The 23,287-nt window shown below is 40.2% G+C and overlaps 1 protein-coding gene and 1 pseudogene across 1 annotated transcript in view; both read left to right on the top strand.

The window, feature by feature from the left end:
• LOC137271877 (zinc finger protein 709-like) overlaps window positions 1-19,634 on the top strand; it is a 32,272-nt gene extending 12,638 nt beyond the window's left edge. Inside the window, exon 4 of the mRNA XM_067804267.1 lies at window positions 18,200-19,634. Coding sequence (XP_067660368.1) covers window positions 18,200-19,289 — 1,090 coding nt within the window. The 3' untranslated portion in view covers window positions 19,290-19,634. The remainder of the gene's footprint in view (window positions 1-18,199) is intronic.
• On the top strand, window positions 11,709-12,714 carry LOC137273915 (uncharacterized; annotated as a pseudogene).
• Window positions 19,635-23,287: the final 3,653 nt, after the last annotated feature.

Here is a 23,287-nt window from a genome sequence, read left to right as displayed (position 1 = left end):
GAAGCTTGGTATAATGGGTTTAATGGCTAGTCAGTTCTGAGTCGTTGTAACTAAAACCCTATACTTCCAGGCTATGCATTACAAAGTTTTCATGGCAACTGGTTCTCTAGTCAAGCATGGTGACATGACGAGTAATTAACTTCGAAATGGCATTACATAAAGAACTAGTCAATAAAAATTGTTTACCAGAATTTGAAATTTAAGCATGAAAGTAGTGTCCAATGTAATGGTTGATCAGAGATTCCAAGGACCTTCCAAGTTCCATGAAGTGGATGTCAGTTCTTCTGGTAGAGAGAGGTTTATCAGAAAATGATTTGTCATAGACTTGATGTTTAAGCTTGAAAAAAGAGCCTAATATCAAGTATTAAACCTTGTATGAAAACAGCCTTTGTTCTATAATGTTAGCAGTCAGCACATTTTGCTATATCAGTAAAAAATGCTGATAATGCTATATGGATAATGGAAAAAAACAATTCACCACATCACTGTGCTGTAATCAGATTTTGTTGATGACATGTTTACGTTTATGTACATATGGAGGACATTTACATGCAAAGATACAGCAACATCTGATCTATTTGGTAATATCTCATGAACAGCACAGGTTCCTGTGGACATATCCTAACCCTGAATCCACGCAGTAGGACCAGCACAGGTTGCTGGGGACCTATTCTAACCCTGAATCCACGCAGTAGGACCAGCACAGGTTCCTGTGGACATATCCTAACCCTGAATCCACGCTGTAGGACCAGCACAGGTTCCTGTGGACATACCCTAACCCTGAATCCACGCAGTAGGACCAGCACAGGTTGCTGGGGACCTATTCTAACCCTGAATCCACGCAAAGATAAATAAGACTAGGGGGATACCTTAGCCAACTATATTGTCATTGAGGCCTTGCAGGGTGAACGTGTGAAGTCTAAATATCCACCTAAGTTTGAGTGATCTCCTCTTTTGCTAACAAGCTTAGGGTCCTGTCTGAGTTGTGCGATGATCTCGTAAGTGAGATCGGATTTGCAATGTTTTTCCGAGTTGAAGTGCAACAGGTTTGTCTCTGTTGTGTGTGATGTCAGCATAGTGTTCATTCAGTCTCGTTTTGAAACACCTTTTGGTTTCCACTACATATTGTTTTTTGCATTTTTTGCAGGTGAGTAGGTAGACCACATTTTTGTTGGTGCATTTATACTGTCGTTTACGGTATTGGACACCAGATACTGTACTGTAAAAAGTGTCAGAATGATTGATTATGATGCAGATTTTGCAGTTTTGTTTGTTACATGGGTCGTCAAGGAATGTGACTACCCAGCCACTGACTTGTAGCGTGTTCTTGGGGTATTCTAGTGAGGTGCATACTAGATAATCCTTCAGGGTTTTGTTCCTGTTGTAGGCAGTAATGTGGAGAGTATTTAACACTTTTTAGCATATTTCTGGGGTATTCTAGTGAGGTGCATACTAGATAATCCTTCAGGGTTTTGTTCCTGTTGTAGGCAGTAATGTGGAGAGTATTTAACACTTTTTTGGCATATTTCTGATCCGGATAGCAGATGCCATTGCTTCTGGATAATGACATTGAACTCCATGTTCATTGGGTTGAAATCGCAAACAAAGACCATAGCTTTTTGTTTGGTCTTAGATGGTCATGTAGGGTTTGTCAGGAGGGTCTTCCTGTCCTTGCCATCAGCCTTGTGTTTATTCTGTTGTATCAGTCTCATGGGATATCTTCGTTTGAGGTAGAAGTTTATAAGGTTGAGACTGTTTTTCATACTCCTCAGTAGAGGAGCAGATGCGTTTTAGTCTAAGGAACTGACTGTATGGGCCCTTAGTTTTGACATGTCTGGGGTGACATGACGTATACAACAGGTAAGAGTGTGTTGGTTGGCTTGCAATATAGAGAGAAACATAACTTGTTGTTCTCCTTTTCTAGACTTACCCATGTGTCTAGAAAAGCTACCTTGTTGGTTGAAAATTCAGCTGTGAATTTTATGGTGGGATGACCTTCATTGAGGTATTTTATGAAGGCTTCTAGGCTGGACTGGCCTAGTGTCCATATTAGGAAAATATCGTCAATAAACCGCATGTAGATGTGTGGTTGGTTGGCATATAGTCAGAGGAGTTTAGTTTCTAATTCTCCCATGAATATATTGGTATATGATGGTGCTAGTTTAGTGCCCATAGCTGTGCCTCCTACCTGTAGGTAGTGTTGGCCGTTGAAGACAAAGTCACCCACAGTCACTATGACGCGGTCCCTCTATGACGCAACTCCATGACGTCATCCACCGAGTCTTAACGTTTTCAGCAACAATGGGAAGCAGTCTAACGATGTCTACCTTCAGCTGCCATCTGTGTGAAGGAACTTTTTCTAGAAAAGACAGTCTCACAAGGCATCTGAGGTCTTAACATGGCAACAACAGATTTGAATGCCTGATCTGTAGCAAGGTCTACAAACACAAAGACGATTGGCTGAAACATTTCCGCCAAAAGCACCAATAATACACGTCGAACAACCCCATTACCTTCGTGGATCTAACCATGGTCACAACCACTCACAACAGAGGAATTCCTCCACTGGAAAGGGCCCCGACCACTACACAGCCAGATGCCGTAGTAGAACCTAGAGTAACCCACTTTACGCCAAATCATCACTGGCAACACGGGCCATTTGACTCCATATACTACAGGCCCATACCCGTTCCACCCTTCACCAACTGGGAGGATCCACAGCTCACCATAGAGGATCTAGTCACTGAGCCATGGCCGGTATACCAAGCACAATTTTCGATGTATATATCGGCCAGTCTTTATAACAATATAAATACACCTGCCGAGCATCATAAGGTCAAGCCACCCGCTTTCCATAACTCTGCCGGCAAAAACACAGAACTACCAAATAACTTGGAGCCTTGCCAGCGACACCGACAGAACCCCACCGGCAGTTGAACCACTGCCAAAACACACATAATGGTTGCTGATGTCATAACGTCAATCATCAACACTTGCCCACTGTGACATCACACAACAGCCACACACACAGAGTATATAAAGGGCTGCACAGCCAATGCAGAATGGTCTGATGAGTTCACTTAGAACGAAACCGGTCACCCCCCTGCTACTAAAACAAGTGCCTATCCCACTCCGACGGAGCCCAGCGTCAGTTTTACTCCTGAATCCACGCAGTAGGACCAGCACAGGTTGCTAGGTACCTATTCTAACCCTGAATACTGAGGCTTTGTTGTATTGCAATATATTTTGATTCAGGAATTGTTTTACAGTGAGCAGCACTAATTGTACATGTCAATGTTGTTTTCTATATATAAGTCAGTGAACATATATGGTGTGGTTCTGATTACAGCAATCTCAAAATTAGGTTCTATTTTCTGTTTTGGTACAATTTATTGTATAATATACCCTTTAAAAAAAGCAGGGGAACATTTTTTATTAACGATTGAAAATATTTAGGAGATTTATCGGAATCAATCAATGTTGATATATTATTGAATGTTTTGAGAGTGCATCACCATTTGCACTTCCTTACAACCATTGTTATTTGGAATGTAGTCGCTTTTGAAAAATGATTGGTGTATGGCATGTAATTTGCATGTATATGATTTTCATTTTAGAACAAACGACTAGTAACAAACACTAACAAATGTATGATGTAAAATGAGTCAAAATTAATGTTCTAAGTGATTTCTCGAGCTTCTTGAAAAAACGTCAAAATCAAGAATGGTACCCCATGCACGTGTATGGGGCTACTGTATTGTGCACGCGCATATCATTTGTTGTGTTTAGGGGTGGTAATAGAGGGAAATGGTGGTGTGTTCATAAGATGTTTGTCCTTGAAACGTTTGTTAACTTTTACACTTCCTATCCAATTTGAAAGTTCAGGTTCCCCTACGTTTTTTAAGAGTATAGTATGCCGTTTTGTCATTGAAATGAAATGTTGTGAGTGAAAATCTCTGTAGATTTTAAATTTAAACCATAAAAATAATCACAAAAACTTTGTATGTTCTTACCTAATATTCCAGTTCTTAGAAAAAAATATTGCAATGCGTATCTCTTGAAAAGTGTATTGTGATATGCTGTTATTAACATGCAATCCTACTCTTTACCACGAAAGGGGTCTCAGACAGGTGTACATCGTGTGTTCTGTGTCCATCGTGTGTTCTGTGTCCATCAGGGTGATGCTTGTGGAGTGTGATCTTGTGCATAGATGGAGAGTATCTGACAGATCTACTGCCTCACCTTAAATGATGTTACTTGTTTCCCTGTCTGGTTATTGGCATTAAGGAGATGAAACAAGGGTTGGTCAGCTCATGGTTAGTTCACCAAGTGGAGTATCAATGTTAAACCTTGGAAGGGATTCGAAGTTAACCAGCTGTATACAAATGACATTACTATGGGTTAGTTGAAATAGCCCAACTGTTGATAATGGTCATTGATCAGATACTCTTTTGACTAAATATTTATGCTTGAAGTGTCATAATTTATTTAATTTTTTGGTTTTGTTTTGTATTCACTTAATTGTTGATCATGAAGATGGGATTTAAAATTTGCAAATGCAAATCACCTGAGTGTTAAGTTGTTTATCATCAGATGGTGACGCACTGTATATGGATAAGATTGAGTTTCAGTATACTGGGCATTTAACTCTAATGTCCATGGTGACTTCCTTGTTATTAGTGATTCAAGACTTTGTTTTTCTGAGTACATGTCGTGTGAGATGTGTATATTTTGCAACTAATATAATGTATGTATCTTGTTTTCATTGTGCATTAAAGTGAATCTGTCATCTGTTGGTTTGTGCATTATTTCAGTAGTTGCAAATACTGAATACTCAGTTCATTAGAATATGGTCAGATGTAAGATATGATCTATCTGGGATTACACTTTATCAGCAGAGTACAGTTTTTATTACTGTTCAGGGGCCCCTTTCACAAAACTCTCGTAAGCCTAAGGTCTCGTAACTTTTCTCATAGCATTCCTACTTCCTATTTTACAGTACAGGAGGTATGATGCTATGAGAAAAGTTACGAGATCTTAGGCTTACGAGAGTTTCATGAAACCAGGCCCCTGGTATCTAGTTCACTTGTGATTCTCAGATGGCACTCAACCTTACAACAGAAGTGGAATGTGTACTTTACTGAGAAAGTTTTATCACAGATGTAACATGCAACAGATGCATTCTGGAAGAAGTGATGACAGAGCTGTCCTCATTTGAAAAAAAAAATGTGTTTCCTGTAAATTTTAATTGGAAATGAATTAATTCATTTTTCAGTACACAATTGTGACAACATGACATCCACTTCCATGTTGTGATTCCCATCCTACACATGCATCACACATTTTTGCCTGGACTACACTCAACAAATTACATCCTTTATAAATATGGATTTAATATTTTATGAGGACTACACCGTTAGACAACTAGGAATCACAAATGATCTTGTAACAAAATATCCCTCAAGATTCAGTCTAAATAAACTTAAGTATTATTGCAGTGGAAAGAATAATAGAGAGCCTAGGCCTTCTTAGACTGATGAACATGTGGGTTATGACTGAGTACAAGCTACCCACGTTTGTCTTAAGAGACAACTGACGGATCAGGTGTTCAGGCTTGCTGACTTTCTTGGTACATTCCATCGGTTCCCAGTTGCGGAGATTGATGCTCATGCTATTGATCATTGAATTGTCTGGTCCAGATTTAAATACATGTACTTACATACCACCACTGACATGTAGCTGGAATATTGTGTGGTGTATAACTCAAGTCACTCATTAATTGAGAAGATATCCTATATCATGAAAAATAAATTCTACTGCCAAATGATTTAACCATTGTTTTACATTGTCATATGACTCGATGGGGATCGATCTCATTTACAAACAAGGCCAGCTGTGACTTTATTTTATTTTCTGCTTTAGAAACTTTCTACTGACAAAAGCATGATGACCGTTTTTAATCAAACCTTTATTCAAAGTGTGGTGACATACATTTTTATTATATTGGTGTGGGGTCTGTCCGCTGGCGAAAAAACCCCAAACCTTTCAAAATTGTTAATACTGCGAGCCAAATTACTGGAGTGTCTGTCAAGTATATTCCCCTTAACATTGAGCGCCATGTTGTCAAAAATGGCAACTAAAATTATAAATTTTGATTTCCCATATTTTATCTCCCCATTTTAACCAAATTCCATCTGCTTTCGATTACCATCACTTGAAACCAACAGCTCCACAGTGCATTATACCATGGATGGGTGGGGTGAACACTACTTTTTCGCTTGTTTGATACAAAAATCATTCACTCGTTAGATGAAAAAATGGTATTGAACGAAAGGTCGTTTAGTATTCCCTATATATATCTTAAAATCGAATATACCTGTGTTTACAAACAACAGGTATGTGCAGTCACATGATATGCAAATTACCAGGGTTAATTAGTGTCTGGTAGTGAACTGCAGTTACCTTCAGTTATCTGTTAAAGAACGAATGAGTACGAGCCTGTCGTGTGACTGAACCAATGTGTTATCACAAGTATGGTGTACAATGCTGTTACTGTGACTGAGTGTGAACATGGCAGTGTGCGTTTTCCGGCTGTCATACGATTCCGACGTGAGCTCACGTTTCCCTGGTACTTTTTAATGACGCAATACCGATTGTTTACCTACCGATTGTTTACATTAATCAGTCGATCGTCACGGTCCCGAGCAAAAAATGCGTAAGTACTGTCACCCAATATTAAAAATTAATTAACTTTATGTCTGGCACATAATGCACATTTTATGCGGTCTCTACAAACATTTCTACAAACTTATTCAGCTTCAAAGTTTTCCAAACATAGCTCGTCTGTTGTCAAGTGGGGTCAGTGCAAGTTTCGTGACTGAGCACTGGGTTCGTCTCAACAGGGAGCCCATATGGAATGGGACAAAAAACTCCTCGAAAAGCCGCTGAACGTATGTCTCGGGTCGTTACGTAACCAGTGTAGCCAATGTGGTGGCAGCGTAGTATTTAAGATTGAGCCCGTTTATTTTCAACAGCTGCTTAAGTTCGCTGAGTGTTGCAACAACTGAAAGCCAACATGTAGAAGATAGGGTAACTATTTTGTCACTTCAGGCTAAGTCAAATAATTGGTATTAGTGTCCGTATTAGGACAGCAGATTTGTAGTAAAGTTTCAAGTCGCTATGTTATAGCTCACTGGCTTCTATTCTCGATTCACCGCGAAGATAGACTAAATAGTGCCGATAAAAACTTCTTTCACACATTCGTTTAATTTTTAGAAGGAGAACATACCTTTAGTTGAAAGGTATTTGCAAGTAATAGTGACAGTTTTGTGACTTACAAATTGCTAGGGTGTAATTGAGGTGTGTGAAAAATATGACATTTTGCCATTGAAATGCTACACGCCGTTGTTTGAGTATTCCTAGTTACTTCCTCAAACATCTTTACACATTTCACCTTATACTATCAAGTGAAATGTGTTTGCAAGTAATAGTGATAGTTTCATAATCCAAAAAAGAATATTAAATGTATTTGAGGTGTGTGAAAAATGTGCCATATCGCCGATCTGCTCTGATCTGCCTTTGAAATACTATACGCCGTTGTTTGAGTGTTTCTAGTAATTACTTTAAAAAATCTTTTACATACACCTTTAATTCTTATGAGGGGAATATACTATCAGGTGAAATGTGTTTGCAAGTAATAGTGATAGTTCCATAATCTAAAACAAAATGTTAGGGTGTATTTGAGGTGTGAGAAAAAAATGACATATTGCCGATCTGATCTGATTTGCCATTGATACCTGAGGGTTATAGTTCCATAACTTCTCTCTTTCTTGTTGATCTTATTATTTGACAAAACTGGACAGGTGTTTTAGAACGCTTTGTGAGAGTTTTGCACTAATTTTGAGGGCAGTGTGATAGTGTCAGATAACATTTTGTTAATGTCCATTCCATTCCCCACATGCAATAAGATATCTGAATTAATTATTAATGTAAACAAAAATGTTTCAAAGTAGATTTTTTAAACGGACAGCTGATGTTAACACGTGTTCTCGCGATACTTTTGCTTTCTTTAAAATGATTTGGGAGGGAAGGCCGCGGTGTATCATTTATTCTTTCATTCATTCACATATGTACTTATTTCTTTTATTCTTTTTCTTTATTTCGTTCTTTCATTCACATAATTCTTGCTCTTAAATTCTTACTATAATTCAATCATTCATTGAAAAATTCCGACTGATACAATAAACTGGCTGAAGTTGTTAAACTAGGGATAATCTACAACGTATACTCTATATAGACTCCCTGGTTAAACACAACTGAAGTTGCACTGAGAACGAGCTAAGTCACTGCCACGGTGCGTTGGAGCATGACGAGGCACGCGTTAATTAGTACAAATGGTAAAGAAAGCAAGCGAGTGACCTATCCCTGTTGCAGAGTATCCCTGATCTAAAGTTATTTTTGTAAGACATCATTCCTTCGCCGTCGCCACGAATTTTACTGTTCTTGTTGAATTCATTTTCCGTATTCCGTTGTTCAGCAGTACATATTTGGAAATCATGACGAAAAAATGAAACTACTGTTTCAATTCTTTAAAGCTGGTGATTGTGTTACATTTTTCCAAATTCACTTGTTACTGTAAACCTACATTGACACTTCTGGACTGGACGTCGCCAACACGTGTGATTGGGGCATGTGCTGAGCGCCCGTAGTTTCATCAGTGGGGAAAACCACGGAAACATGTGACGTCACCGGAGCTTGTGCTCAATGGCTGCCTGTCGCCTGATAAACAATGAACTTCAGAATGACAAAAGGGTTTGTTTGACATTAAATGATACAAAGGTATGTAGTCTAACACTATATTATGTTTATGTGACTTGTCAATGTTAGCGATCACGCTCATTGTCGTAAATTTCTTAATACCACGGAAAGTCATGACGCGAGGATATATTGAACAACTCGACCGATGACATCGGCGATGTGCAAGCATTTTAGCAGACGAAGACAGCACTGTCAACAGAATCGAACCAAACACATCTATTCGTTCAAAGCCATCGACATTTGCCTGTACGGGGAGACAGGACCGAGCGTTTACAGTTTGTGCTTTTGTGATTGCTTGACTTGGACGCTCATTTTTCTATACCGCACATCCGTCTTCAAGTCTTTGAACTTACAGGGTATGTACATTTGCATAGATGTGGGTCTGATTTTTTATGTTACCGGATTGAGACGGTGCTTTTGTTCTCACCTTGTTTGCGACTATCGAAAGTGCACTCCAACAGTGTTAGTTCAGTTAGCTAAACGTCGTGTTCCTGCCAAGGCATACACCGACACCTGCCTTGGCAGAAACGCGACGTTTAGCTAGCTGAACAACTTCAGTGTCAGGTTTGGCTTGGAATTGATATGCAAATGCTGTCATCTTTGAATATTCGTAAAGTAATTGTGAAGTAGCTTAGAGAAGTCAGTTTGGTACAAATCTACACTATTAGGTAACACTGGTGTCAGTAACAAACCTTGAACAGACAATCTAGTGATTGATAGTATGAACATCAATTTACAGGGTTAGGATGACATTTGTTAAGTACACCAGTTTTGACCAGTCTGACCACAGCTTAGTGAGTTGATTAGTGTGTACATCTGGAGATATACACAAAATACAGAGAACATACCAATAGCAAATCAAGAGTCAAGTTCAAGAGAAATTATCTGTGTGTTATTTCATCCATCAGTCATAGGTGGATCCCGAGGTCCTGAAATTTTGTGATATGACCATTGAAACTCAGGGAAAATGCAGTCTGTACCCCCTTTTTCTCAATAGTGTGCGCGCACGCACGCGCGCACACACACACACACACACACACACACACACACACACACACACACACACACACACACACACACACACACACACACACACACACACACACACACACACACACAGTGATTCTAACCCAGGCTCTGAAATAATTATCTGAATGTACAGTTAGTACTAAACAAGACAGTTTCAATGCTTCATTGGCCCCCCATATTCCCATTGATGTGTATGGATGTCAGGGTCAGGGTAAAACTCTGGTGTGATTACAGAAAGTCTGTTTGTTATGTGTTGAAACTAACAGTTACCTAGGTATGTGTCCATGAAAGAGTTTGTTGTGAAACCACCAAACACCAAAGCAATGTGATTTATAACAGGAGATACTTTGCCCCCCAGGTCCAGAGAGCGAGGGTGCTCGAGAACTGATAAATTAATAGTAATGATAATGCACCTGGAGCTACCGTTGTTCTTACCATTACAAGGAAACCCTTGCCATGGCACTACTGTTGCCAGTCACTGAATGTAGAAGAATAATCAGCCAGGACAACTAATGTTAATGTTATAACTTTTATCCTGTTCACTTAAATTAGATTTGCCTGTGTGCAACTACGTGCCAATTAATGTATGGCATCATGCATATGATGTGACTGGTAGTTTTCTGGCTTTAATGTTGAAGTACAGAAGTTTGTTTGTCATAATGTGGAATTGTTTAATGGAGTCATGTCATGGAATCAAATCTGAATATATAACAGTTGCCAAGTTAACAGTTGTAAAGCACATCCTAGTCACCTGCTGTAAATCAGAGCAAATATACCTGTTACTTGCTGTAAGGCAGGAAGACCCTAACAGTGCAAAATTAAATGTACAAAATAATATAACAGCAGCCCAGGAGTCCCTGCTACCCTAGACAGTTTTGTTCCAGTAGGATGAATACACATACTTACCAAGAATAATGACACTGGTGTGCACAGCTGGAGTGGAAAACAAAGAGAAAGTGAAATGTTGAAAAGGGGTTAGTGGGTGGGTGAAAGATGAACAACATATGAAGGCGGCATTACCAACAGAAAAATAATGGCATACGATGTCATACGATGTCATATGACATTATACATTCATTTGATGATGTTGGGCTAGATGTCATGCATCTGCATACACTCAAGAGGAAGTTAATATAATTGAAGCTTCACATTCCCGCCATAAATTCATTCAGTTTATAGTACTAAATACTAATAATTTCACAATTGTTCTCTAAAACTAATGAAGTTTACAAATTAATATAAATCACCACAAAGGTATTATAGTAGCAGTATATAACAAAACTATTGATTATGGCAGTAAGGACAGAGATGCATTGGCAAATCCAGAGGAATTCAAACCTGAATGCCACTGACCTGTAATCTAGCAAACATTGTTAGTTTTATTCAACTCTGGGATTTTAGAAGTTTTATAAGTTTATGTATGTTTCAGCACTGTTTTATGAGTTCGCATTCAATACAATATTCTCCAGCGACTTAAAATGTGTTAATCGTTATTACTTGAATTGGGAAAACTATTTTTTCATTCTGAGGCCAGATATCTCCCTCAGAGTAGATCCTTATTAATTCCTGCACTGATCTTCTACAAATGTTCTTTTTGTCATAGAGATCTTGACTGTTTCACATCCATATTGCATAAACTCCTGCATATCAATATGAAAAATATGGGGCAAAAATCAGGGTTACTCACTGCCCAGTGAGTCCATACTTCTCTTTTTTCAACGAATCTGAACTTCACCATATTCTTCTTCCACATAAGTTGAATTTGTTCTTTATGATAAACAGCAGTAACATTTTAATTCCGTTTGCTGCGCTTAGAAATTTAATTCTTGAGTTCTCTTTGTTCACAGACTCATTTAAAGATACCTAGGATGCCTCGACTGTCTAAAGAAGAGCGAGTGGAAGTGAAGGAAATGTTAGACAAAGGTTACTCCCAGTATGAAGTTTCTAAAAAAATGAAAACAGCTCAGAGTACAATTCACCGATTAGTCAATAAGTTAAAAACAACAGGGTCGCTGAGGGCGACCTTGGATCATCCCGACCGTAGATCAATCATGGCTAGAATGTGCTGGCGAGGAGATACCCTTCGTTTGCACTGAGTGTGGTAAAACTTTCAAACACTTCCACAAACTCAGGTACCATTTGAAGACTCATGGAGACAAACGGGAATAGCAGTGTGATCAGTGCGGCCATGGTTGTATTAGTTCTACTACTTTCAAACGACACATGCGTATTCATACTGGAGAAAAACCCTATATTTGTGAATACTGTGCTCGAGGTTTTGCTGACTTATGCACAATGACTGCACATATTCGTACTCACACAGGAGAACATTCCCACAAATGTCACTTATGTGCTAAGGCCTGCGCAACAGCTGGAAATCTCCACGCTCATATGAAGGTACACAGAGATAAGATAGGAGGGGAGGTCCCACGTCCCTTGTTTGTGAAACCACCAAGGTACAAATCTGTCCCACTCTTCAAACATATGCATCTGTTGAAAGCTAGAAAACAGCAAACATTGACAGAAGAAGCAAATAATGGTAAAGATGGTGAAGCATTTGATGAAGATATTATTGTCAAAGAGGAAAATGAATCTAATGAGGACATCCTTGAGGACCACCAAGATGAGGACAATCCTTGTATGCATAGTGCAGATTTGTCTTCTAGTTCTGTAAGTGAATTTCAAGAGGATCTGCCAGCAAAAAATAAAGAGAATCTTGATGGTTATGAGGATAACCTGCCCTCTGATAAACTTTAAGACTATCAGAAGAAATTCTATGAAGCAATTGTGGGGTCTTTAAAAGTAGTTCCACTTGTTCCAGTCAACCATATCAAGAAAGAACCTGATTTTGAAGAGGAGTTGAACTGATCTGTCTGTTCCATGAATGCTAAATATTTCTGTCAATGTCTGTGCATCTGAGTCTGAGTGACTGCCATAAGTTCCACAGTCTTGTAGTTCTACACTTGTAAGTTTCTTAGAGGAATATAACCTGCATTACTGTCATCAGACTGAGACCACATTAGGTCGTTGGGTTGATAGCTTAGGGCACCATATCGCACAACACTAAATGTGATACTTGTTGTTTCCCTGCCTGGGGCTTGACATTATGGTATGAAACAATGGCTGGTCAATTTTGAGTCTGTGTATGTGTGTTATGGGAGACCTATTCTAGCTTTGAATCCCCATGATAGGTTCAGCATTTGTTGCGTTGAACCTGTTTCAACACTGAAATTATTAATGATCACTGAGGTAATAGTCACAAATGTGAGAGACTGTTTGCTGTCTGCATTACAGAATTTAACAGGTTTGGTAGGTATACCAAGAGAGCTTTTCATATCCCTCACTGTTGTAGGTACCATAGTATTGTGGACATGTGTCAGCTGCGTATATGTTGCAACTGATGTGATGAATGTATGTTGTTATTGTGCATTCAAGTGAACATGTCAACTGTTTCTTTATGGATTATTTTTTAAGGTGGAAAACTCATTTGCATTCCGGAAATTTGGTTGTTGCATCAACTTTGCCATACGTTCCATTTTGCTTTGTGTCACATTCAGGTACGCCCAACTTGGTGAATAGACAGCGTCTGAGTTGCAGAGACAAGGTGATACATCACACTGCTGTTCACAGACGAAGGCAAGTTTCATGTGATCGTGCAGGATTCTACAGGCGTCCGCAAGAACCTTCATATTCAGTGATGCTTAATTGAACATAGTCATTTTATGGGTGGCAGTTTGAATGACGTAGCTCTGCGATCGTTCAGGGAAGAAAGTGAGTTGCAACTTAATCTTTCTATTTGTGTCTCCAGTCATCAGGTGCGGGCTAGTCCCCAACCCTCCCAGAGTGAGTGAGTGAGTTTTGTTTTCCGCCACACTCAGAGACTGAATCTGTTCTGACGAAACATTGATAAGACGAATGACCAAATACGATGTTAGCTTTCATTACTTAACATTTCCCACTGTTATTTTGTCCACAAGCATTCATATTTACTGATAACAACATGGACCTGGAAAAGAATGATAACAGCCCATATTTTTCTTAGTATCATTATGCTCCCATTAAAAATAGCTAAGAAATTTAACCTCAGTCTGGTGATTTGAGATCTGGACTCCTGGCGGGCCACGTTAGGGTTGCCTCCGCCTCTGGGGGCAAGAAATCACCAGCGGCACTCGTACGATGTGGCCAAGCATTGTCGTCCATGAAGACCAACCTTGTGTTCTGAGGATGATGATCAAAATGTGGTACAATCACTGTGGGAATTATTAACCACTGGACAAATAGCCTGTCGCTAGTAAAAATCCAGTCGTGGAAGTAAATCTCCACAGTCAGTGGCCCGACTGACTAGTAAATGTTCATGGGGTCATTTTGTAATGTTGTCACTATAACCGACTTATTATAATACACTTTTAAATCATGCAAGATTATTGCCTGATAAAAATATTCATCATATCAGCACCTAATGATGAAACCCGTGTCTACATTCAAAATTCGGGCAAGTGAATTATTTTGCCGGCTACAGTAACTTTCAGTTATAGCTATCCCTAGTTGCCAGCCAAATGTGGAAACTATTTCGTACGCTGGCTGCAACAACCTTGTCTAGGATGCCACAAAATCAGGGTTGGGGTGGGGTCATGTAACCCGACATTACATTACCCCCTCCCCCCAAAGAGGTACTTGATCCAAAATATTACTTTGTGCATATGTAGTGTTTCTGCGGCGTAAAACACAAGCTCGGCCATAAGTTCAGAACCAAAGCAATGGGCTTTCGTCCGAGCAAGAGAGGCTTCCCCGTGACCTCAAATTCCAGTGACTTGCAGATTGACACCAACTTAGTGGTGCTGATTAGTGCTTGTCCCTGGAGATAACAACGGATGTCTGAAAGGTCGTCCGGCTCCATAATCGATTTCTGCTGGACAATCGACGATGTGGAAGCCGCTCTGTTTCTGACACGCCACTAGACATGAACGGAAGAAGTCCTGTGATTCCCGAGGAGTTGTCACTCGTGCTCGACCTGAACCCAGACTGCCCATAACGTCAATAATTCGCTGGTATTTTCTTGTCAGTCGTCTGATAATCGAAGGATGACAGACAACCAACATCTCTTGCAATAATATGCCAGCAGTCTGCATGCCAATATTATCATATTCATATTATCATTATCAGTAATGAAATCAGCTGATTTCCCAAGTTATCGAGCAGTTTTCTCAAAACTGCACCTATTGCACATGATGCACGCCTTGGATCGTAGCACGTTGGCGCCTAAAATCAATGTATGGTGCGCCCAAAAAGTCAATATTAGCATACGAACAAGTGAGTGAGTTTGATTTTACACCGCACTTAGCAATATTCCAGCTATAAGGCAGCAGTCTGTAAATAATCGAGACCACACAATCCAGTGATCAACAGCATGAGCATCAACCTGCGCAATTGGGAACCGATGATACATGTCAACCAATTCAGTAAACCTGACTACCAGATCCCGTTAGTAGCCTTTTACGGCAAGTATAGTCGCCTTCTGTGGCAAACATTGGCTGCTTATAACCAATGCTTCACTTCTCTCACACAAACACAAGTAATTATAATATGGATATAAATGGCCATGTGGAGGTTACATCATAGTACGATACGTTCTTAACACGTTTTACATTTACCTAAATAACGTGTATAGTTTTAGCAATATTACAATCAACGTGCAATGGGGTTCGATTCAGGGGGTTTGACATCGACACCACCACTAACCACCGATACAGCTTTGCAATATATTATATATGACACAATTGCCTGTCAACGAAACACTTTCCTCACGTAACTACATTTTTCTGTTCTTTCAACGTCTTTCCATACTAAGGCTTTAGCTAAGAAAGTTTAGTTTTTGTTGTTTTCACCCCGACTGTCGTCGTCCGCGCTGACATCGTACGTACTCAAAATCATGATAATGCTGTACTCTCCGACCAAAGGTGCTTTGTGGATATCCTTGTTCTTCTCCTTGCAGCCCAATGCCTCTGCCCTCAGTCCGGTTTCCTAAATATGTTGCTCTGGCGATTTACAGCTGTCTTTACACAAAGAGCGGCGGTGCAACATACCCAGGAAACCGGACAACTCTGTCAAATATATTTATTTATACTTAACCAGACCATTCAACAAATTACATATTTTTATCAATATTTTCATTTAAGTCAGCAAGTTAAATGAAATGTGGGGCTCGTTAGTGAGAAAATATCCTAAACCCAGGAAAACTATTTCTTTTGTTTACATTTTTGTTCGTCTTCGCGTGCTTCTGTCTAACCCCAGATATCAATAAGGTCACTTGAATGATTAAAGGTTTATTTCATATATCTCAGTGTCACAATTGCATATCAATAACCTTGTACAGAATGGGTCGTTGCAGGAAACAGCAGTATTACCCAGCGAATGCATAACTTCTATATGATTGTAAGAGGCGACCAAGAGGTCGGGTGGACAGATTCATCGACATGCTTCAGACTTCACCTTATCCCTATTGCGTAGATTGATCCACGCGCTGTTGATCACTGGATTGTCTGGTCCACACACGACTATATAAAGGTATATATCTGGAATATTGCAGAGTTCCATTGCCATTCCATTGTTCCTTGCGTATGGTTGGTGATTTTAAGAGGAGGGGGGGTGGGGGGGTCACCCATTTTGTTCTAGGCAGATGGGGGATCAGCAACTTTGTACACGTTCTGGAGAGGGATTCGTTGACTTTGTACATGGCAAGCATTGGAGTTCACTTGCTCTGTCCATTAATTTTAGAGGGAGTCATTCAACATTGTACATGTAACTGCATAAAATCATCAAAACGCGCTCGCGCGCACAGACCTAAGCATAAATATTCATTGATAGAGGGACGAGTTTTCTTACAGATTAGGCCTAACGCTAGAGGCGAATGGTGACGAATGAATTTAAAAGATTAACTCACTCAATTGTTTTGCTACTCAACCTAGAATTTGTTATTCAAGAAATAAACGCGAGGCTGAAACGCAAAGCACAGCAAACATTGAGCAGTTTTTCTTAAAATAGCAACCAATAGAAACGCATGTAACAGAACCATTATTTTATTCATCCACAGCCATCGTCTCATTGGCCTGTACCGACTCACAGAACGCGAACCGGGAGACGGGACCCAGCTTATGCAGTTCGTAGATGAGCTAGCTAGCGACATTGACACTCGCTTGTCTGCACAAGACTCGCTTGTCTAGAAGTCTTTGAGCTTGTTGGGTATGTATATTTGCATGCATTATTGTAATGATGTGGGGCCATGATGTGTGTTGGCGAAGGGATTGTAAGTTAGAGGACTATTAATATCTTACGATTTATGTTAGACAGAGGCGAGATGCTGGCTTTGTTCTCGACTAGTTCGCAAACTATGATGCGACAATCGAAGCGCATTTGTCATTTTTATTCATACTGTGAGGTCTTTCACGAACGAACTAGCGTTAACATTTAAAGGTCTTGGAATTAATAAGTAAACGTGGGTATATGTTCGCCAAGGCTCGCTAAATACAATGTATATTCATGATGTTAATCATCCCAAAACACACTCGCGTGATAACCTATGTAATACCTATAGTGTATTGGGAAATCAGAGGTAGATAACAAAATTATCATATCTCCATTTTTTTAAAACCTCATGCTACGGGTACCACTTTAAATCAGATTTAAAGCCATAATAATTTCATTATATACCTCATTTTCCAACACAGTCTGTTTTTCTCCTAATTATATACATGTTCTTTTAGTTGTGGAGATCTTGACATATGCTCTATGATACTGTGATACTTTTCCATATACTCCAGGAAATCAGTGTGAAAGCAAAGGAAAAAATTGGAAAGACTTCAGCCCATTCCCCCCACCACCCCCTAGCCCTAAATTTTAACAAAGAGGAAACATAACTTTTAGTGACATTTAGAACTCTTTCTGTATGTTAAGTTACAATTAAAGAAGCATGTTAACATGATTAAAACTCTTTTATCAGATGAGCAATTTATTCAGGTGATATGAATTGACTACAACGAAATTTAAGGAGGATACAGGCAGAAGTCGTTCCCAAAAATTAGTTACTCACTGCCCAGTGCTACAGCAGATTTGCTTGTCTTTTCACACTTAACATAGTTTGCCCCAAGTTCTTTATGTTAAGACAAAGGTGGTGCCATAGTGGTTAAAACAACAGGTTTGATTCCCCCCATGGTCACAATGTGTGAAGACTATTTCTGGTGTCCTCCACCCTGATACTGCTAAAGGTTAACGTAAGACATAACTTATGTTAGACATTAGAATTCCATTTGGCGTGCTTTGAAATCTAGTACTTTAGTTAGTCCTTTATTTTTGACAGACTCAGACTTGCGATGCCTCGGCTGTCTAAAGAACAAAGAGAGGAAGCAAAGGAAATGCTAGACAAAGGCTTCTCCCAGAATGAAATTTCCAGAAGAATGAATACATCTCGGAAAACTATCCATGATTTGGCTCGCAGGTTAAAAACCACAGGGTCAACTGATGACCACCCACGCACAGGACGACCTCGGATCATTCCCAGTCGAGATGAAACGTGGCTAGAATGTGCTGACAAGGAGAGGCCATTTGTATGTGCAGAGTGTGGCAAAACTTTCAAACGCTTCAACAGTCTGAAGAGGCATATAAAGACTCACCAGGATGAACGGCAATACAGATGTGATCAGTGCGGCCGGGGCTTTATTAGTGCTGCTAATTTCAAGCGACACATGCGTACTCATACTGGAGAAAAACCCTACATTTGTGAATACTGTGCTCGAGGTTTTGCCGACTTGGGTTCTGTAAGGATACACATTCGTACTCACACAGGAGAACGTCCTTACAAATGCCACTTGTGCAGCAAGACATGTGCAACAGCTGGTAACCTCCATGCTCATATGAAGGTACATAGAGATAAGAATGGGGGAGAGGTACCACAGCCATTATATGTGAAACCCCCGAGATACAAATCTGTCCCAATCTTTCCACAAATGGAACTTTTGAAAGCTAGAAACCAAAAAGCATTGAAAGAAGCATCTGATAATGCTGAGAATGGTGAAGCATTTGATGAAGATATGATTGTCAAAGAGGAGAATGAATCTGATGAGGATGTCCAGGAGAACCACCAAGATAAGGACAGCCTTGAGAACAACCAAGATGAGGCCAGCCTTGAGGAGCATGAATTTGATGACAATCCCCATATGCTCAGTGCAGATGTGTCTTCCAGTTCAATAACCAAATTTCAAGAGGATCGGCCAGCAGAAATTGAAAAAGTCCCTGATGCATTTGAGGATAATATGTATTTGAGTCAACCTAAAGACATGGACTTTCAGAAGAGGTTCTGTCAAGCAGTTGCAGCATCTACTGAATTTGAACTGCCTATTCCTGTTGACCATATCAAGAAAGAACCTGACTTTGATGAAGAAAGAAACTGACCTGTACATGAGTGCCAAACATTGCTCTGGTCATTTATGTCTAGTTCTGAGTGACTGCAATATGCTCTATGGTCTTGTAGTTCAATGCTTGTGGGTTTCTTTGAGGCGCATTACCAGCATTACTGAGGATGTAATCCAGAATTATGCTGCTACCTCTTGATATAACAGAGACATCTGCTGTAAACAGAGCATCTGTTCCAAGTGCAGGAGCACGCCATGTTACACCAAAAACTTATTATTTCCTGTTTTGTTTTGCATGCCCTTAATGTCATGATCATGGAGGTGACATTTGCAAATTGTTTTCTGTGGTTGTTGAATGCTGCAATAAAATATTTCAGTTATGCCCCTTCAGGCTGTAAAATATTTGTGGTAAGGTGATAGTTCATATGCTGATGAAGAATATCCCACACCATCAGACAAACCAGTTGTTAATGACATGCTGAATCAGGACTTGATTTATTGCTTTGTTACTTGCACTGGTGCAACCCAATGTTACAAAGTGCAACCTACTTATGAGTCTAACCTGAACAAGGTGCAAGTCAGTTTTTGAGAAATAAGTCAACAATAAATCTAACATAAGCATACACATAAATACGTCAGCTCAATTTTGAATAGCTATGGCACCAAAACATCACAGCTATGACAGCTCTTGTGAACCATGATCAGCAGTGTCTTTGTGTAGCTTATGTGCAGGGAAGCCTCCCACGTTTTAAAACACTACGTTGCAACTAGAATTTTGCTGGTGCAGCTAGGTCTTTATCTTACATTGCGCCTGCTGCTAGTAGGTTAACATATCTTTAATGGAGTCTGTGAGTGTTCCATACTGTCAGACAAACATGTGGTTAATGACATGATGAATGTCCCACACATCAGAGAAACATGTGGTTAACGACATTTTGTGGTTAATGACTTTAGTCACCTGGTCATTCGTCTATGCGTCTCTAACAAAGTAAACTTAAGTATCTGTATGTCGTTGAAGGAAAATAGCATTTTGATTGTGTCATTCGGGGATCCGTCTATGCCTCGCTTACAAGGTAAACTATTACATTTCAGTAACTGTATGTCGTTGAAGGAATACAGTATTTTGATTGTGTATGACGTCATAATTGCATCATGGCGACGCCATTGTTCAGGTAAGAAAAGTCGGAGCGGCGCGTGTTTTCAAACAGTTCTCATCGTTTAAAGCCGTCACGTAAACTGTTGCAGTGAAGGTAGGTTGTGATGGTCTCCCCCAGACAATGCATCTCTGATTGTAAACACAGACGTTTCTCACCGAGAGTCGAGTTTTAAACTTGCAACGCCTGCTATGACCTAGCTCACTAACAACGTAGCTGGAACATTCATGGAGACTGGAGAGCACGGGCAACACATGACCACGTGACCTGTCCCAGATGAGCTTCGGACCTTGAGAAAATTACACGAGGTCGCTCTTACAGAAAATATCATTATATTTCAATTGAACAGAGAAATATTCAATGCCCAATGTATGGTATGTTTTACGATTAGAGCAGGACAGATTGTATGTACATACGAAGTTATAAGTACCTAGTTTCAAGAAAATGTATGTAATAAGGCAATTTGGAGTCCACCACACGATGGTCCAGAGTTCAGAAGGCCCATTTATGAATTTAAGGCTAATCATCGTTGTTAACACAATTATGTCATCGTAAATGTTATTCCCATTAGTTAAGATTGACTTCGGGCGACACTTTCTAGGCGATACCCGTGAAGGTCCGGAGTAGAACAGGCCGTCAGCAACCCATGCTTGCCATAAAAGGTGACTAACGGATCAGGTGGTCAGGCTCGCCAACTTGGTTAACACATGTCATCGGCTCCCCATTGCGCAGATCGATGCTCATGCTGTTGATCACTGGATTGTCCAGACTCGATTATTTGCAGACCACCGCCATACAGCTGGAATATTGCTGAGTGCGGCTTGAAACTACTACACTCACTCACTTTCTAAGCGAGTATGTCTCGTATAATTCGACCATGAGTAGGAACCAGGGAGAAACCAGTCGAGGCAGAGAGTACAGACCAAACCGATGACAACTTAAATGGTAAGTTGTATCAACTGCTTTCAAAAATTATTCGTCTGTTGTAACTTTTGCAATCTCAAAGACTCCAGGAAACTGTCTCACTCGCTGAGACCACTGAAGATCCGAGCTAGAAATATCTTCAGCAACAAAAGTTCAAGGTCCCTGTGCCAGCGTTACCGGCACCCCAACATGGCGTCAGGTAAGATCGCCTGGCGATTATTTCCCTCGAATCGGCATACAGTAAACAAAGAAGTTGTCATCAACATTATTTGCTTTTTACTTCTATACCAACTTCTAAATACTTCTCAAGAATCACCACTTGTTTTGAAGTCATCTGTTCGCATATTCCCCCAGTATACCACCACTTGTTTTGAGTCATCTGTTCGCATATTCCCCCAGTATACCACCACTTGTTTTGAGTCATCTGTTCGCATATTCCCCCAGTATACCACCACTTGTTTTGAGTCATCTGTTCGCATATTCCCCCAGTATACCACCACTTGTTTTGAGTCATCTGTTCGCATATTCCCCCAGTATACCACCACTTGTTTTGAGTCATCTGTTCGCATATTCCCCCAGTATACCACCACTTGTTTTGAGTCATCTGTTCGCCTCCACCTCACAATATACCGCCACTTGCTTTGAGATCATTGTTCGCGTTCTCCTCTCAAAATACCACCATTTGATTTGAAGTTATCTGTTCGCCTACTCCCCTCAATATACCACCACTTGTTAACAGGTCAGCTGTTCGCATACTCCCCTCGCTATAACACCGCTTGTCTTCAGGTCACCTGTTCGCCTACTCCCCTCTATATACCGCCTCTTCTGTTCAGGTCACCTGCTCGACTGCTCTCCTCGGTATACTACCTGTTCTGTTAAGGTCACCTGTTCGAATATTCCTCTCACCCCACTGTCATCCCAAAGGTTGACGTTCCCCGTCTCCGTCTGCAGCCGACGCTCAAAGCGAGACTTCGCAACATCGCCCACAACCTCTTCCGATGTTGATCAATGAAACAAAACAACCAATACACTTCGGATTAGAAACGGGTCATTTTTGTTCTCGTTATTGCCCCCAGTACCACGCGCTTGTCGTAAGAGACGACTAAATGATTATCGAGTGGTCACGCTGTGTGAGCTGGTTGATTGTATGTCACCGTACCCCAGTAGCGTGGATAGTTGGTCATACTATCAACCACTGGGTTCCTGTTCAAGACTTAATATCTGCCGTGACACAGCTGTAACATGTCTGAGTGTGGCCCTCAACAACACTTTTGCTGCTTCTGTGAGTCATGACAGAGGATGAAATATAACTGTCACTTAAATTCATTTAAACGTCAATCACGCTTCAGAGGAAATTTGAAGGTGTGTGCATGCACGCAGGTACACAAGCCTACCCATCCCCAGCACGTGCACACGCATTCGCACTCAAGGATTTATTGTTGTTGTATGTGTGTTTGTCACATACTGTGATCGTAAACAGAATCATCTAAGGGCAAAACAAATATTTTTATTGGTGTATTTTGTTTATTTTCACCAATAAAGAATATAGAAAACATATAGGCGATATGAAGGCGATTGGTCTCGACCACGGGCTGACCATCAAGGGAAATGTGAAAGGAACGAACCATACTCCATGTAGTTTTCGAAAACTGGAAGCATAATTTGGACCACAATTCTACTGCTTTCCAGTGTGTATTCGTCTCATCTATTTCGTAAATACACTGGACCCATTTGCCAACATAGCTTCAAGTCATTTATGATGATGAAAATTATTATTGTTCTGGGTTACTTTTCAATTGACTATCTGTGCGTTGAGCGAGCGTCCTAGCAACTAATGTAATCAAGTGATCGCTGTTGGTCTTTCTATTGTTGTTGGGTCTTTTTGTAAGCTTTAAGAGGCAAATTAAACAAAACATCGAGATTTTTTTCTTTAAATTTGGCATTTTAAAAATGTTTTGA

Source organism: Haliotis asinina, chromosome 2 (assembly GCF_037392515.1).
Source record: "Haliotis asinina isolate JCU_RB_2024 chromosome 2, JCU_Hal_asi_v2, whole genome shotgun sequence".
In the NCBI taxonomy this organism is placed as follows: Eukaryota; Metazoa; Mollusca; class Gastropoda; order Lepetellida; family Haliotidae; genus Haliotis; species Haliotis asinina.
This window is presented reverse-complemented; position numbering and strand designations above follow the sequence as displayed.